Below are 18,937 nucleotides of genomic sequence, written 5' to 3'. Positions count from 1 at the left end.
GGTGCAGAATGTGTAGCCGATGACGTGGCTATATTCCCGCCAGCTGAGATTTGGTTCGCGGCAAGTGTTTAAAAAATCACGTTGCCACGGGATTACGGAGCCCGAGTAACGCTATCACTTGTTATAAATAACCATAGCAGCGCACCATAGTGTATCTCTGCATGTTACCTAAAATTGATATAATTGGTGCAGCGCCGTTGACAACTACTGTTAAGCTGCATATCATGGCGGTACACTGCCTACAGCTTTGATTTTCGTGATTTCAACCCAAAGAAATCCTACTGAAAATAGCATAAAAGCTAAAAATAGTCTGTAATAAAGGCTTTTCTCTCCCTCCTCTCATAACTGCGTCACTATGTTGTCATATCCAGGCGCAAAGGTAACAGTGAAAAAAAAAATGGGTCAGGTTTAAAACTTGCCAACCTAGTTATCGCAGTGAAAGGTCTGTTTGGCTTGGTTTTGCAAAGACTAGGCACATAGTGTTTCATGAAAGTTTGGTCGCACCTGGTACACTTGCGTTCCGGCGGCAGCGAGCCATCCATGGCGAGACTGTGCGACCAGGCGCCGGCGAAGCAGCCGTTAAACCCTCACCAGGTCACGTGGTACCAGGGCCGTAGCCGGAATTATTTTTAGGAGGGGGTTATGGGTTGTCACAAATTTGGAGATTTGCCGAAAGGAGCACGAAGTCTGGCTCACGCGTTGCCTGAAAAAAAAATTCAGAGGGGGTCCGAATCCCTAAACCTACGTTCCTTCGTGGTACCACAGAGGCGAGGCTCCAAGTGAGCGTAGCTGCGACGCTTCTCAACAGCGGATTACGTGGCGAGACGTCCCACTTTCCACACTTGCGCTGCGGCGGCTTGAGGTCATTGCGACGCGATTAAACAACCTTGCGAGACACGGCGTAGAAAAGATTTCTCTTTAAAAAAATTAACTATGCCTCTTGTGGGCTGTAGCGGGAACTCAATGCCCTGACAATAGCATAAGACCATCCCGTTAGCAATTGCTTGCAAAAAAAAAAAAAAAAAAAGCACTGTGGCAATTTGGTTGGGTCTGCCGCGAAAAGAAAGGTTTTTTAGTGCAAGAATGTGCTCGCCAACACACCCCATCACCGTTGGGGGTGTCTGAGTCGTCTTCTAAGTGGCGTAAATGAGCAGCCAACCGAGGCAAACCTCGCGCCCTGTGCATTGAACTGACATATGTTCATCCAAAGCCTGCACGATAGTTATCAAGGTTAAGGGGCGTCCCCAGGCGGTACTATGTATACCCACGTACATTCGGTGATTGGCGTTGCGCTGCTGAGCACGAGGTCGCGAGTTCGATTCCCGGCCGCGGCGGCCGCTTTTCTGATGGAGGCGAAAAGCAAAAACGCCCGTGTGTACGAGATTCCGGCGCACGTTAAAGATCCCCAGGTGGTCAAAATTAATCCGGAGCCCTCCACAACGGCGCGTCTCATCGCCTGCGTTGCGTCGGCGCGTTAAACCCTACAATCAATCAATCAAGCAACATTCGGTGATTGGCAGAAGTAAAGAGGGATGGAGAGGGCAGAGACCAGACAGGACGTCTCAGTGATCCCGCCCTTCGTGGTTCGTGTTCACTTCCTTCATATTTGCGTTTGCGCTGCCGACAGGTTTTGCAAGATACCTTGCCAGCACTGTGCGAGACCAGACGCTTTCTGAGTACATAAAACTCGTTTTGACAAAAGTAGGCACTACTTTTTCTAAAGAGCCATATTTTATGGGCCTAGCTAGTTCTTTATGTTCCTTTTATCGAGCTGAATAGAAACCGCAGATACGTAGTAATAACAAGCCGTCTTCTATAGCCCCCTTGCCCGTGTCTATATCTTGCACCCGCTGTTCAGATTGTATTGCAAGGCACTCAGCCAACCCGGTCATCATTTCGAAACCCGGCCGTAGCTGTCGAATTTCATATGCGGAATTAAAATACTGCCTTGTAGATCAGATTTGCATGCAAGATTTACCCGCCGCGGTGGCTCAGTGGCTAAGGCGTCGCGCTGCTGAGTACGAGAACGCTGGTTGGATTACCAGCCACGGCGGCCGCTTTTCTGATGCAGGCGAAAAGCAAAAACGCCCGTGTGTTCGAGATTTCGGTGCGCGTTAAAGATCCCCAGGTGGTCAAAATTAATCCGGAGCCTTCCACTACGGCGCGCCTCATCGCCCGCGTTGTGTCGGCGCGTTAAACCGTATACAGTCAAAAATCAATGGATGCAGGATTTAATTATTTCCGGGCTAGTTAGGAGCGTTTTACTGTGGCGTACCCAATATAGGTTCTGTTTTGGCACCTGGAACTGCCGAATTCGTCCCTTTACGCCCCCCATTTACCACAATTAAGGATGACTTCCCTGCATTCTCCCCCGTAATATTGCGCTTTGATCCAACACGTTGGTTCTAACAAAGTGTAACCGAGAATCAAACACTCTCGCAGAGCTCCTGTTAGTGGGGGTCACTCAATTAACGATGTCTACGATAGCAGGTTTTAGATGCCTGGAAGTCCTGCCATTAAAAGGAGGTCTGGTAATAGCTGTTTTTTTTTTTTAATTGGGCGGTTTGTACTGACTACCGGTGCGCGCATCCTTCCTACATTTTTCTTTTGCTTCACTCTTTCAACAGCCCGCACGGAATCCGGCATATAATATTCAGCGAAAAACCCGAGCTCGGAGAAGCTTTTTTAAAAAAAAAACCTCTTTGTTGTCACAACTTGGTTTCGTTTTTTTATGGTGCTCATTTTCATTTATGCTTCAGTGCGTGCTTCCCAGTACTTCATGCTCCTCCTCTGGGATCTTTTTCAATGAAGTCGCTCGTTACGTCATTCCGCAGAGCGAGCACACTTATGAGCGGCTAGTACGCGCTTCAGCTTTCACCCAGTGCCGCCGGGCCTGCCGAGTCTGCGTTTTTCAATCGCGTATATCTTCCTTGCAGCCTCCCGAGGTCAACTGGATATGCAACACCCTTCGCGCCAAAGCTGCAGCGAAAGCTTCTCCCGGTATTGCTTTTTCTTTTTCCGGAAGACACTAAGGGGAAAGTCAGGAAATTCTATTCCAACTTTGAAATGGGAGCGCGCTCTGGGTGAACTGGGGCGCGGACAACCAACAAGGCCGCCGTTATCACACCCCCCCTCGTCCAGGGTCTTCTGCGCTAATATCGTGTTTCCTTCTACGGCTGTTACGAGCGAATTGTGCGCGCAGTCCAACTTCATGTTGCATCGAAAGACAGGCATGCGAGTTTCTTTCCTTTTATTAAGTAGGTCCGGGAAAAGGGAATGGTATCTGTCAGAGTCTCTTGGGCTGCGTACGATGAAAGAATACAAACGTTGAACCATTCGGCAAGTGGGCGCACGGAGGTAGCCCGACCTCAACCCCCCATGTAACCACGATTCGTTATATAAGTATGTATGTATGTATGTAACCACGTAACCACGATTCGTTATATAAGGCAGAAATTACGCAATCCTTCGCACTTGCGGATTCTGCGGCTAATGCTTGCTAGTAGAGAGCAATGGCTTCTCCCATACAGGCCTTATCTAAGTTAATTCGGAGCTCAGGTCATATCAGCTGGCAGCATTTAATTTGTGCGCCAGGTATTCTACGGCATATACATTGTGCTGTGCTCATCCGTTACAGAGAGGCTGTCTCATACCACCCAGCCTAACACGCAGACTAATTTTCATACCACACAACTTAATACGCGCCCTGCCCAATTGTTTTAAATCAGATGCGCGGCATCAGCGCAGATTTTAGGGAAACACATTGCTTTATGGATATCTGCAATGTAATTATGCTGATGATTGTTTGGGACAGTGTGTAGGATTTCCTGAGATGTAAACGACAACCATGTCCATTCTACACAGTCCAGACAACCATACCCAAAGCATACAGAATTTCTTGAAGCAATGAGACACTTGTGCCACAGATGAAACTGGGAATTTAGGTCGGCCTTTAGCGAAGAATGGACCGTAAAGAAAATATGACATTCAGCACGTATGGTAGAAGAAACGGGAGTGAGGCAAATATGATAAAGGAGGAAAACTTGCTGTGTGTACGGCGCTTGCTTATTTGCTTCCCTCTAAGCACTCTTTTGACTTTACTGCGAAGTACAGAGTTTCATCAGCGCCTGTAATTAAGTCTACGCAAGCTTGCGCATCATTGAAACTATCGTCATCATCATCATCATCATCATTATTTTAATCAAATTTATCGTTGTTTATTTGCTTTTCAAACGTCTGGCGTATAGCAAGCTAGGCGCCTTTGCCAGGCTAACCTCGCCAGTTTTATTCAAGACCCCCCCCCCCCCTCTCTCTCTCTCTCTCTCTCTCTCTCTCTCTCTCTCTCTCTCTCTCTCTCTCTCTCTCTCTCTCTCTCTCTCTCTCTCTCTCTCTCTCTCTCGCTCACTCGCTCGCTCGCTCGCTGTCTCACTAGATCAAATTTTGTCATAACAGGCAATATTTAAGCCGAAGAAATGTGTAAATAAGGTCTCAGCGTGCCACGTAGCTGATGTCACGCTCCGGACTATTGCGCGATCCCTGGCTTTTCAGCAGACCCGCCGCGGTGGCTCAGTGGCTAAGGCGTTGCGCTGCTGAGCACGAGGTCACGTGTTCGATTCCCGGCTGCAGCGGCCGCTTTTCTGATGGAGGCGAAAAGCAAAAACGCCCGTGTGCTCGAGATTTCGGCGCACGTTAAAGATCCCCAGGCGGTCAAAATTAATCCGGAGACCTCCACTACGGCGCGCCTCATCGCCTGCGTTGCGTCGGCGCGTTAAACCCTACAATCGATTCGATTGGCTTTTCAGCAGCCTTCATTCTCTTAGAATGCTGCTTCTCTGCACGACTGCGCGCACTGCGGAGCAGCATCCCTCCTCCGCGGCTCTCGTCCATGGCGATTGACGAGCGTGCGGGTGGCTGCGATGTGGTTGAGCGACATGCCGAGCAGCAAGTAACTCTTCCTGGCCGCGGCCTTGTGACCGCAGGCGAAAGAGTCCTCTAAGCGTAGCCCGAAAGCGCAGCATCCGCGGGTCAGCCATAGGGTAAACAGGACGCCGCCAGCTGATGGCATGGTCGCGGCAACCCTTTCGCGGTGCCCGACTCGAGGCTCGAGTTGCCGCGAACGGGACAGCCAACTCAGCGTATTGCTTTAGCCTGCGCCGGCACAATCTTAGTCCTGGTTGCACAAGTTTTCCGACGCTCAGCGCTCTCGTTATCTGCAACGAGTTCCAGACGAAGCACGGGCCGCCTCCTGCGAGCGGTGAATGTGACCTTTCCGGAGCGAAGACACCCGCGCCAATTCCTCACGTCGTCACTTCCACGCCCCGCCTATCTTTTGGGCTCCAGCCGACTAGCGTATCTTTCTGCCCTTCTCAAGGCGTCGTCAGTTCGCTCTCTTCGTATTTTCTTGCGCAGTTTCTCCATTTCATGATGCAATAGGGCTGGCGACAAGGCGGCGATAGGCCTTCATTTTTCTTTTGCTCCCCGCTCCACACGCGCCTTGGTCCCGTTGCTTTCATACGCAACAGAAAAGGATAAAAATAAAAGGGAGAACTAGTGCTGCTCCCTCGTCAGTCCTCCAACACGGCGTCGCTTTCGTTCCTCGCATGGTTTCGGTTTCAGGATCCGAGTAGTCATCGGGTGTAGCACGCGGCCTTGTTTTGACGCGATAAAGCCCGTGTGCTACGTTGTTGCCAGTTACGAGATGTACGGTCGGATCAAGTTTCTGAATTGCATTTTTCCTTCAATCTTTTTTCTACCTACATGGCGACACATTAATGTCACATAACTTTTGGGATGTAATACGTTCAAGCTTTTTTTATAGTCCCCGGCGTAGCCACTACAGCCACCCAGGGGCGGATCCAGGCTTTTTCTGAGAGGGGGGTCAGCTCCTATCAGTGATGATGATGATGAGCAGGAGGAGGAGGAGGAGGAGGAGGAGCCTTATTTATTCACTGAAATTTCGGGAAAGCAAAAACACAAGGAATACAACAAGTCATCAATTCACCTTTTTCTGCGACCTGAGTGGTCATCTTCTTGGAGGTTTAAATTCAAAAATTAAGGGAGGGGTCAGGACATCCGGACCCCCCCTCTGGATCCGCCAATGCAGCCACCCCTGTTTCCGCGTGCCCGCTGCTTCGACGAGGCACCGCTGCATCTTTGAAGGGACGCTAAAGGTTGGATAACTTTTTGTTTGAGACCTTTTTACTGGAAGATCGTGCTATTCAAAGATGCTTCGGCTTTTGTTCTATGCCAAATGACGCTTTGTTTGCTTAGGAATAAATAATTAAACCTTCCGTTTACCTCCTTTTTTTTTCCTTCCATTTTTACGTGACGCAAAATACCATGTCACACATCGTGAAGCGGTACCGCCTACAGCCATTACGGGCACTTCCCGAAAGAAAGGTGCTGCCACCTCTGAGAGGCGGCAGAAACTACCCGCGCGATTTCCCGACACGGCGGCTGACGACGGGAGAAGCCGTTTCATTTATTGCGTCAGTAATCTTGGAGTTTTGCTGTCGCATCGAAATAGATAGGGACAGTAAACAGGGGAAATATCTCTCGCATTCACTGGCAAACGTCTACTTACGGTACTTACGACCATGCGAAATGTCGACCGAGATATAAACTGAAACAAATCTTGACAGAAATAGTAATAAATTGTCCTACTTTGTAATGTTTAGGAGCTCAGACCAGCACCTTTTACATACATTTATTAAACATTCAGACGTAGCTTCTTTCATGTTCCTTTCAGGAAACTGCTTAGACATGCCCCACCAATCCCGTTTCACCATTGACGATGTGCAACGTCACAATTCGTAGTGCACGAAGAAGTATGGGTCGGCGATACCTGTTTTCACGCTGTTGGCATTTTCTACGTTTATAAGCGACTGATGTTGCCAGGAATGGTACACTGATGTTGCTGGTAGGTCAGTGCTCTTTAACAACTTGTTTCCAAACTTTAGCGTCCCTTTAATGGGCGCTTATGCGGTATTTTGATTTTTTTTTTCGTTTGGTTTTGCATGTCCATGCACAAAACTCGTTGCGGTAGCACATGTAACCAAACGAAAAGTTTAAGACATGTCAAAAACGGCTGCGATGTCTTGAGGTTCTGAAACACAAAAAACATCGTCAAAATCGTGCAGGTTAGCCCGAAAAAAAAAGGCCGGTAAAATTTTTGTTTCTGTTTTTCTGCACAGCTGACATTCTTCAGCAAAAAATCTAAACGGGAAAAATAACGCAACAACAAAATCTTCGCAAGTAAAAAAGAAAAGAGAAGTTGATGCGCGTGTGGAGAAAATCTCTTTCAGCTCAGGAGAGAACAACGCGCGCAGGCGTGTGCATGCATGTGTGGCCACACCGATAATGATGATGGTGACTAACAGCTTCCCCTTCGTATCGAGCCGTAGGTAGTGAACAACCGCTATGCCTGTTTTATTCAACCTATTTGTGCCATTCCTAACAAATTTTACTTGCTTGGGTATTCTTTTTCCCTTCGTCTCCCTCCCTCAGCGGCTCAGATTTTCATCCATCCCTAGCCAATTTCATCGACCTTGACATTTTCCCTTCCCCCTGCCCTGGCGGTTCTAAATTTCCTTTGCTTATCCCTCCTGCGTCCTCATCTCTTCCCTGTTTTTTTTTTTTTTTTTTCCCAGCACCACAACGGCCACCTCTTCGCCACCTTAATGACGCTGAAGTTCAGGCACCCCCTCACCCCAAACCCCAGAGCCTCAGCTAACGGAGTGCCCTCATCTTCCTCCGAAGGATGCAGTCCATCTCTTCAGTCCATCACAATATGCCCTATAGTTTCCCTATGACTGCCACAGCATACACAGGTCTGACCTTGTTGCCTGTAGTTCAGTGGTGTTCCTAGGCACCTCGCCCGGGCTTCAAAGAGCAACGCATTGGCTCGCGTCCAGCCTATAGTGCAGCCATCTTTCCAATCAGTATTAAAGTGCGGCGCAACTCTGTGGAAAGCTCTTTTTAAACACTATCGCGTTATAAACCATCCAGTGCGGTGCAATGTTGCACTTTCAGGTGAAGAGTTTCTTAACCAAAATGCAGTATTAACCGTTCGACTCTTACGTGATTCTAAAAGCTTCTTGCCCGCACTCTCAATGCGAAAGCACACAAATTAGACGTACTGAAAGCCATATTCAGGCCCTGCTATTACCAATTTGTAGGAATGGAAAGCTGATTTCGTGGCAGAAAATGCGCCAGGATGTAAACCTAGATTTTAGGAGTTGAATTGCAATTTGTTCATTTCCACTCCAAGGAGCAGTGGGCTCGGAAATAAAGCTCCAGCGAGCTTGACAGTGTTCCCGAGCCCAACGGAGTACGGCAGCATGTATTTACATGCTGAACAAAATGCTGAACAAAAGTGTGCAGCAAGAAAAACTTTTCTGCCAGTTTCGCAGGGTTGTTCACATAATCACCGACACTTAGTGAGAAACTAGTCAGAAGGGTACTGTACGAAATAAAACGTCGTGAAACGGGGATATTTCCTAGTGTCTTCTGCACCACTAAGTACTAACTAGAAGAATGAAATTCCTACGCAAGAAACCGTAGCAGCTCGAGCTTAGTAACCGCGTGTGACGGTGCAGGTGTACAGATCTTGTTCTATAATGCCTTCAACACGGATGGAAAAGCTTTATGCGGATGGAAAAAAAGCGAATGGAAAAGGCAACACGGATGAAAAAGCTTTAGCGTGTCGGTCGGCGAGGACAAAACGGAAAAGAGCGCAATATTTGCGATGCTGCAGCTCTCTCATCAATTTTAATAGACGTAACAGTACCCCACGTTGGCCGTTATCTCTCCAGGCCTGGAACACTTGCTTACAACAGTTGAAAGTGCTATCAGGCTGTCAGTGCTCTATAGAAAAAAGAGAGAAGGGGGGCTTTGCTTTGAAACGAAAGTGCGCCGTTTTTAGCGCCGCACCACTCTGCCACGACGCACGGCCAAAGTGCGCCTACCATAATTTCTTTCGGTTCTCGCATGCTTACAGGACTCCCGAGCCAAGGAAAACCGATTACTTGGTTTTACGTAAAATTCGAAACGTCTTATGCAAAACGACGGCCGCCGTTGTACACACTTAACAGAATTCGCCTTCCGGAAGCGTGGATGTGCGTCGTTGTTTCGCGGGGAAGCAAGCTTGCGGGAAAGCGCGAGCAAATGCTGGCTAACAGTTAAGTGCGATGCTTGGGGCTTCCGTTATCCAGCCAGCTGCCTTTACGAAGGGCCCCAGCGAGAAGCACCAACTGTCTGTAGGGCGTGGCCGCACCTCCCGCGTCGTCGCCTTGTGCATGGACACCACTACAAGCTAGCCAGTGGTGCCTTATGCAGCTCAGAAAAGGATGAAAAGCAACTCGAAATGAAAAGAGCAACAACCGACGGGAGCGCCTGGCACGTCGCAATATAAAGTGAGAGTAGGAGAGCGTAGGCCTGTCTTCGCAATGTAGGCGTGGGCCAGACCATATATAATCTCCCTTCCGGGTTGGTCGCCGGAAAGGTCTTTGCTTTTGGGACAGTGTAGGCCCTATTGAATTCGTTTTGTTTTTGCGGCGCGTTGCAGCGACTCCTCGCCTCGCGCTACTCAAGGTCGCACGTGGGAGGCCAGACAGCGCGTCTCGCTTTCGCTTCTGCCCGCTCTTCCAACGGGGGTGCAAGCGTAGCGCCGCGCTAACGCCTCCTGTGAGATGTAGTTAGGCGTTCCCAATTTTACGCAATCGCACGGAAGGGAGGCGGAGGCAGGCCCCCGCGTCCGGTTCCGTCCATCTGTCGACGCTTTCGGGAAATAAAGATGAAATGCACGCCGCATATTTTTCTCTGTCAACAACATATTTCGCTCGGACATCGGCCTATGTCATGAAACTTCGTCTGCTCCTCGTGCATACTGGCTTTATTTGCCAGGTGTTTCGCTCTTCTCCGGGACAAAATAAACGAACATATGGTGATGTCAAATTAGCCATGATTGCGAGCCGATTGAACCTTAAGAAAATAAGAGCTAAAGAAATTACTGTATGTGTTCATTCCACTAGTTAGACACGCAATATGATTTGATGCGATTGCGGTCAAGCTTTCATGACAATAGAGAGCAGTAATTGTTTTTGGAGTCCGCTCACACTGAAAACATCCTTTCGGAGTTTACGACACCCTTGTGACTTTTCCCTCTTTCAATTGACCGTTCTCTTTACGTTTTTTTTATTGTAGTACTTTGCTTCATCAGTACATTTAAACATTTCCTTTTATTTTATTTTTGCCTTCTAAGTTTTCATCTCGCAGCCGCCACCCCATGTCACTTTATCATGCCTATCTGGCGTAGCAAGCCTTGCCATTGGGAGGGCTGGCCTCTCCAGTTTTCATTAAAGTGCTGTCACTCTCTTGTCACACTAAGCTAACTGAATCTGCACTAACACAAGATCAAGGACAAATATAAGCCCTCTTTTAGTGCCCAATACCTGAGCAAATACCAGCGTGCCTTAAAGATTAAGCGGCGTAAAGAGTGACCTCAAGGCCGTACGGTCGAATGCACCATCACACTGGTCCTGGCGTCTTAGTGCTAAAAGTGTTGAACTGTTTTAAGCTACGCAGATTTTTTGTACCTCGAAGCTGGCTCCAAACATCAAATTAATTGTAAGGAACATTCGTCAGACGCCTGCAGGAGAAATTCCGGGTACACAGCGGCAAACGTACCCGTCGTCTGACAATACACGCATAGATAAAAAGAGCTGCATTCTGTGGGCATTTCGTAAACGTACGGCAATAGGCTGCACCAAGCAACCTCTATATGGCGAGAGAAAAACAGCTTAGCCGTATTGGTGGCAATTGCAAAAAGAAATTTCAATCAGAAACCAGCATGCTAGTTGCGCCGGAGCGAGAAATAAAAGTTAAAATAGACAGGCGGATGCCCAGCAATATTTGATAAAAGTTACGCTGTTTCGGCCTAAGGATTCAAAACAGGCCTCATAAATCTTCTCGGTGGGTGCCCAGCGCTCGCAGCCCTCTCTAGGGCAGAGCAGCTTTCGTCTCTTTTCGTTTCAGCGCGGCCTCCAACCGGAAGTATCCGGTCCCCCTGCCTCTTCCAAGATGGCCGATGCCGCGCCCGGAACTTTTTCTCGCTGATCCCCTGTGTTCGCCTGGACGCCTCTCCCGCGGGCCCTTCCCCGCGGCGCTCGCCGCCGAGGAGCGCAGCTGCGCGCGCAACTTTCGGCGGCGTCTCAGTGGAGCAAGGCTTCAAGACGCGCTTCATTTGCATGGCACGCGAGAAGCAACGCTTGGCGAAGAAGTCGCGACACCTCGAAGCCAGGTTAGCGCCGCTAGTGAACTTGAGCAGCGGAACATGGAATGCCGGATGATTTAGCCCTACACGAGCTACTCACACTTTGCCACTGCGCTGGACTAGCACGAACGCCGAAGGCACGGCGGCGCCGTGTCGCCGCAATAAGCCGAAAGAAAAATGCGGTGATTGCACCGCTTTTTTCTTTGATAGTTTTGCCAAGGAGGGACTCACCGCTGCGTCGGCGTCTGCGGACAGGTGGAGCAGGAGGACGAGCCCCAGGAGAGCAGCGGTCAGCGGCGGCGCGCCTTTGTCCCAGCCGGGGAGCCTCCGCATGGTGGACTCCCTCGCGTCTCGCCTCCCTATGCGCGCTGGCCCTGTGTTTTTTTCTCGGAGCAAGAACCGCGCGGCGTCGCGAGCAACGTGTCTCAGCAGCAACAGCCTGGCGGCGGAGCCCTCATGAGCAGCGCTCGCGCCGAGAGCCCCGGACAGACCTCTCGCTGCTGCCAGTCAGCAAAGGGCCACCATGCTCCGGCGGCGAGAGAGTTCCCCAAGCACGTGGGCTGCCCGAGGTATCCGCCCCGAGACGGCTGCCGCGCGCCTTCCGCCGCAGCCGCGACGAGGCCTTCCGGCCGCGGGGACTATTTTTTCGGGGGCGGGCAAGCCCAACAGCTGGCCCGCATGAGCGTAACGTCCGGTGGCGTCTTCGGTTTCGGAGGCCCCCTTCTTCTTTCGCTCTCCCTCGCCTGGCTTCTTAGTTTGCTCCACTTTTGCTTGGCTTCGCTTCATGGCTCCCCCTCGCCGTCTTGTGTGGCGGCGGCCAGTGTAGCCTTTCAAAGGGCCCACGGTCGGGAGTGCCGCTAACGCTTAGCAGGCCGAGTAGTTCCATTGAGAAACGGTTCCTTATCCGCATCCGCACTGGCCTTGAATTACGGTGTGTGGGAAGCAAGAGGCCGCTTGCGTACTCGCCGCGTCCAAGGCTCTGACCAGATTAAAGGAGAGCGTCATCACTTTTTTGTCTCCGGCTATCCTGTGACACGATGCGGTCGCGCGGTCTCGGGGCGCGGCAGATCCGGCTAGTTTAGATTGAACCTAGAAACCGTTAGCCAGCAGTAATTCGTCCTTGGAGTCAAGGCTTGAACAGCTTAATGGAGGCGAAGAAAAATAACTCCAGTAACGTTGCCTTTTTTCGTCCGATTACGACGAAAGCCAGTTCAAGGACAGTAACGCGGGGTGTGTCTTAACATTGTCTACACCTCGCCTTTCGCTACATGATGCGCCAATAAACATTCGGCATTCAACAGCTGCTCCGATGGATAGACTGTAATGTCTGACGCATTACGTACGAAAGTTGTGAAGAAGTTTGTTTAAACTGGCATTAAGGTCACACAAGTTAAGCGCTGGATACGTGGGCGGAGCACGAGCAGAAAATTATACAAATACGTCCATCAACGTTGCTCCGTAGAGATCCCAGCCGCTACGATCCCTTCCCGCGTAATCGCGTTAGTCCCTCTCCTGCCACTGATTCCATTCATTATACCATCCAATGGGTCAAAGATAACCATTTCGCCTGCATGGAAGGTAGTTTCTCCTCCCCACAGTGTTCTCAAGATCCGCTCTTTCTGTGCCTGTTTTCGATTTCTCGCCGCCATGAGATTTCCCTGTAAATCCGGCACTACGCTTTCCGTGGAACAATCGCTCTCACCGAGGATCCTTGCCTTCCGCGAAGAGGCGCAGCGACATGCACACTGTCAGATAATGCTGCGCTTGAACTTCACCGCAATGCACTTGTTTGACAATTCATGCAGCGAAAAAGGTTGTTTCGGCGAATGGCGATGTCTGGCGTGCGATTTTACTCAAAAGTTTGGTCTGCGCTGTGGTATCACGCAATGCAAGCATGGCGTCCGGCATTGCGCATCGGCACAGCGCAAATCAAATTCTGGAGTCGAACGGCATGAACTTTATTGTCATTCGGCGAGCTTGCTTTGTTGGCGGCATGCATTGGTCGCTTAAGTATCGTGTGGTGAAGATGAACCATGTTCTTGCCTGGGATGTATTTACACTCTAAGGCAATTCCGTGATTCAGCTTCGCCGCAATGCATTCCCCTTGGTTGCATGAAGACGGGGAATAAAATGAGACCGTTCACCCATGCAAATGAACGAAGCAGCACAGACGCAAGCCATCCTTCAGTAGACGAACTGTTACACTTTTAACCCATTAGCGGTCCCCCTATAATGCTACAATCGGGAACTGCTTTACCGACTATAATTTTGCGTATGAAACCGGACCGCACATAATAATTGTACTGAACGTACGAGTAAAGACCAAAGCCACCGTTATGGTAACAGCGCATTGCGCAGATGATGTGTGGCACAATACTTTATACCCACTCTACCTGTCCCAATACTGTGTGACAAGCGTAGATAGTTGGAGTGAGTAGAAAAAAAAGAGCACTGCAAATAGAATGCAAATGAACATACGAATGTAGATCTAATTCATGTTATCGTCAACAGTTCCTTCGATTGAATACCCGCAGGCTGCTACACCGTTTATTAGGGGCGAAGGCCCTTAGGTGCTCGGGCTTTCGGCGTCTCATGTCGTCGTCGTAACTGTCGTCTCATCTAGTCACCGTACTAAAACACCGGTACCCTCGTTTACGCCTCGCGCTATAACGTAACACGTACTGATAAAACACCGCGGCTGGAACACTTCGTAACGCGTACTAAAAAAAAAAAAAAAAAAACACCGGTACACTCGTTTACGCCTCGCGCTAGAACGCTTCGTGCTTCAAAGACACGAGACTTACAGCAAAGCTGTATACCTCTACCCCCCAACGGTTTCATCTACGTTGTCAAAAACGCCAAGTAGCCAAGAATATACTCACACACAGCACGCTTCGCCCCTCCCCAGGAATCACGTTATGAAGATGGCCCGGGATTTTTTATTCAAGCTGCCCAATGATTCGGTCACAAACTTAAAGGGACACTGAGGTGAATTTGTCAAGCTCCTGTTTTTGCTTGCACTACGTATACTGGCTCAAATAAACCCACTTTTAATCATTTATCCGGTCTATAAGGCGTTATTTCTTTTATAAAGCCCGAAAGAAGGAAAACTACCATGCACGGTATGCGGCGGCCGCACCAGCTAAAGCAGTGACGTCCATACAAGGTGCTACGTAACTGGACGATGTCCAAGATTAGAATTCAAACCAGTTTCGGTTTCGGTTCTGTGAAATAACATGCTTGGCACCCGATGTTATCGCTGGCTGGGCATTCGATATCTCAGTAATCGGCATACCGCGCTTCTGACATGTTATCGGCTGTAAAATGCGTCAGATAAGCCAATACCAGCACGGCTTGGAATAGTAACAATCACTAGCCGAGGCGTACGGAGTGGATAAACGCCCTCCGAGTCACCGGAGACGCTCAAATGCGATGCGGATTTCCCCACCTTTAGAGCTTGTCTGGCTCGGGCTTGTATAGTAAGAGGCGTGTTCGCACTAGGCCGAGGGTCGGCTGATTCGGGACTGTGCCCACTGCCCGCAAGCAGTCCGTGCTTATGGAAACACCACGCCAACGAGAGCTCACCAGCGCGTCAGTGTCAGTGTGCACGCGTCCTGCGAACTCGCTCGTGGAGCAATGAACGTTACAGCGCAAAAATGGTGAACTCAGTATAGAAAGCATTGCCCCAAAACAAATAAATCAACGTCAAAAAAAAAAAAAAAGACAGGCGCTATTGAAGATTTGAACTTGCGAATTTCGAAACAAAGCGGTCCAGACCACTCGGCCATAAGCCAGCGCTGACAGGGCCGGAAATATAAATTATATAATGCATAGCCAGTTTACATTTTTATTTAGTTTTAGCATTCCAAGCAGCTTACATGACTATTTCTTGAAGAGCGCTCGTGCAGTAAGCGTCCCCCAAATTTCCACAAACATCTTACCTCTAGCGGCTCCATTCCTGAGGCTCAAAAGCGTTCGCAGGAGTGTGGTCGGGCTGCTGACAGCTGTGCTAGTTCACCCTGGGCAAAAAGTGCTTCCCGTACCTTGGTTTTACGCGGTACGATAAAAGTTTCGGTTGATTTTAATTTCTTAGTACCTATATTAAATTCGGTGACTCTTCTCCCGCCTGCAATTGGCCTTAGCTTTTTCTAGTAGCGTACCAGTCAGCGAATCGTCGCATGTGCGCTTGTGTGGAGCGACTTGGACTTAGAGCTTGATGCAGTATACAAACTAACAAACTAAACACACATTCTTCCAGGCACAAACGTGTCGTGGCTTAGTTTCAACTTAGCGAACGAACTGCGACGACCTGCCGGCGGGCGGCCGACTAAACGCTGGGCCGACTGATTCTGTCGGAGGGTCGGCGAGCCGTGCAGTAGCGCAGTCAAGCCAAGCCATCTTGTTTTGACGTCATACGAAACGTCATAGAAAAACGGCAAGGAGGATGCAGAAAGGAGGCCAGCATTTTCGAATTGATTTTTCTACTGAGTAAAGTCGCGTAACGCAGCGAAAGAGGTCGAAACAAGGCCTAGACACTCCAGACTACAATTTGCGCTAGTAATTCCGCCATGTTTACAAATCCCTTCAGTGTCCCTTTAACAAGGGACCACACGTAGTGATGCGAAGCAATGCAACCTAGGCAGCGGGTACAGATCCAAGTCATTTTTTCTCTTAACAGTCCATTTCGTGACACGAGGGCTGTTATTACTTGCTACTCATTCGAGGTGCCCAAATATTCTTGAATAATTGTGAATAGTTGCATGGGAAAAGCGAATAAAATAAGACACACCTAGCAACTGACCCACGAGTACAGACCAAAACCATTCTTCTGGCAGCACATTTCATAGATGACGTGCACGCTAATACCATTTCTACCCATTCATACTGCACCAGCAGACTGAACGGTTGGAAACGGTCAACGAAGAGAAAAGGAACGCTCATAGCATTGCAATGGAACCAGAGAGAGAGAGAGAGAGAAAATAAATTTTATTTTAGTGACTCAAGTCCGAGATGCGATGAACCAAAGAGTCGTGATGCGAGTCATCATCTGTCAACAACTCATTTCGAGAGCCCATCACCCATTTCAAGAGTCAACAGCCCATTGCCTGAAGGATGCTGCACTCTGCATCCCAACATTTTGGGGCAAGCCTGAATATTAATTGGAGACCTTGACAAAAAAAAAAAAAAAAAACGACTAAAGAAAGGAATGCAATCAAACTAAGAAGTGTACTGACAGAAGCCACACTTCTGACAACGCTGCATTTCAGAAAACCCTGCGAGTTGTTACCCTTTATACCCATTCAAGCTGTTATGCTATTATAAGAGAATCGGGAATCGATCAGTAAAGTATGCTAATCAAGGAGGTCCGAACATCAGAATAACTGAACGAACGTGTGCACAAAGAAATCACCTGGAAACAATCAGTTGTATAAATGACGTGCAGGCTGCTATACTTTCCGTCATTTCACGCTGCCCCACTTTTCTGGAATTATCGTGAATGTTTGGACAGAGAAAGTGAAGAAAAAACAGGACCACAAGCACTGCCATTGAACCAGTGACACCGGAGCTACGCCATCCTTCTGACAGAAAATTGCGTAGGTACCTGCAGTCTGCTAACTGTTCTGCCCAGTCAAGCTCCCCCACATTCTTGCGATTTATCATGGGCAGTTGCAAGGGGAGGGTGAAGAAAAGAGGGCCGAATGGCGCCGATGAAATCGAGCAAATGAGCGTAGACACTGCCGTTGTTACACTTGCAGAGGGTTGCACAGGTGACTTGTAGACTCCTGCACTTCCTACCCAGTATAGAGGTGTCCGCGATTCCGGGAAAAGTCGAAACAGTTCGACGCGGCAAATTCAAATAAGTCAACGGCACACAGCAATGTAACTGAACCAACTAAACCAACAAGATCCAAGCATTCTTTTGCGAGCAGCGTAGTTCGTGGCGGAGTTGCAGGCTGCTATACACTTCTACCATTCAAGCTTGCCAGCATTTTATGACAAGCGTGGATGGATGCACGTACAAAGCGATGTAGGGAAGACCACAGGGAAGCAATGAAACTGCGCCAACACTGTACAGACCCAACGCATCCTTCTGTCAATGGCACATTTTGTTGATGCCCGAAAGTTGCTACGCATTCGATCAGTTCACGTTGTCTAAATGTTCTGGTACAGTCAAGACGAGTTTGATGATGGTGCTGACACTGAGAACTCCGCGCACAGAGGACAATTTGTTTTTATTAAAAGGAACAGTGAGCGTATTCGCGCACATGAAGAAATAAATGAAAATACTTTCTCGCTGGTCTTGAAAGCACTGAACGGGCGATAGCTTGCAAGATAAGTAAAATATATGCATTGGAGGTTCGTCTTAGTAATTAAATGTAAGCAAATTCCGTTCGCAAGTCAACGTACCCGCAGTTCCTGCCCAGCGGACGCACATGCATGAAAGTTCCACGGCTTTGCAATATCCGAGTCTTGAGCTGATTGAAATTTCACATTGTTCAGGGGCTTGCTCCGTAGCGACAAGGGCTGAGTACTCATTATGGTAACAGCGGCTGCTATTCGGCCTGTTCTTTGAAGAGTTAAAGTACTCTCATTTCTGCAGGACACTTTGGCTTTATCCTAATTTCCGCAATTAAAGTTTGGTTTGGGTTTACCCACCTGTGTAACGACCCCGCCATAAAGACCTCTGTATACAGCGCCCATTTCTAGATCCCTATTCTTTCAGCTGAGGGATGCGTTCCGGCAAGCATAAACCATGGTCAAGATTTACAAAGATGTTCGTACGCATGATGTAAGCGTGTTTTTGTAATTGACCAGTGCCTGGGCTATCCTCCCGTTTTTATAGTACAATAAGCCACGCACTGGCTTCAAGCACTCACGTACGGCTCCTACAATAATTTGTATTTAAAAAGCTTTGCAAATCTTTGCCCAGAACTTTACATGTCCCTTACATGTTGCAGCCCTTCTACCAGGGCCATACCATAAATGCCAGAAGCGCCCGTGAAACTAGGGAGCAGTATTTACAGCTGCCTGAATCTGTGAGCCGTATCCCACTGCAGGGTTACTCTTCGTGCAGCTCCACTGGATTGTCTACGCTCCCTAGACCTAAACCTCCCGACCAGAGCATAGCGCTGCCACACTCGGGCGAGGAACTTCGCCGACCTCGCGATGCTAGCGTGGCTTCCCCAGCTCTTCAGAGTGTATGACATTGGCGTTCAAGTTGCTGCTCATGACTGGGTGAGCTGGCCTTCCTGAGCGCCCAGTCCATGTTGGCCCTGATGAAATCAGACATGTTCTGCTCGCGCGCGTCCACTCTTACTCCTGGAGAGCTGCTGCTGCTGCCAAGGCGTCCGCTTCTACAGGTGAATGGTACCCGTGTAGCGGCTTTCTTGGGTACGGTATAGCGTTACGACGAGCAGGTTCAACGTCCCGCTTCTCATTGTGCTCCATGCGCAAGGGCGCCACGTACAGGCGTAGACACAATCAAGCTCTATGGCAAGTGTCCTGCTGCGGATCAACGCCATCATCATAGGCCTAGTTATGGCCGCTACAGGACAAAGGCCTCTCCCACGGCAGCCAACCACTCATATCTTAGGTTGTTTGAACACATTCCTCTCCCCAATTTTTTTTACTTATCTCATCCCTCCTTCGAGTTATCAGTATTCC

General features: G+C 49.1%; 1 protein-coding gene across 2 annotated transcripts in view; it reads right to left on the bottom strand.

Annotated features, from left to right (window-relative positions):
• The window catches only part of LOC144146333 (uncharacterized), a 102,427-nt gene extending 90,573 nt beyond the window's left edge, over positions 1-11,854 (bottom strand). For both annotated transcript variants that reach the window (XM_077678290.1, XM_077678297.1), the window contains exon 1: positions 11,504-11,854. In XM_077678290.1, the coding sequence (XP_077534416.1) occupies positions 11,504-11,605 (102 nt within the window). In that variant the 5' untranslated portion in view covers positions 11,606-11,854. The remainder of the gene's footprint in view (positions 1-11,503) is intronic.
• Between the last annotated feature and the right edge of the window lie 7,083 nt (positions 11,855-18,937).

Source organism: Haemaphysalis longicornis, unplaced genomic scaffold (genome assembly GCF_048455015.1).
Source record: "Haemaphysalis longicornis isolate Haplotype H1 unplaced genomic scaffold, Haemaphysalis longicornis Haplotype H1 scaffold_1, whole genome shotgun sequence".
Classification (NCBI taxonomy): domain Eukaryota; kingdom Metazoa; phylum Arthropoda; class Arachnida; order Ixodida; family Ixodidae; genus Haemaphysalis; species Haemaphysalis longicornis.
The sequence above is the reverse complement of the archived record's forward strand: the minus strand, read 5'-3'. Positions and strand labels throughout refer to the sequence as shown.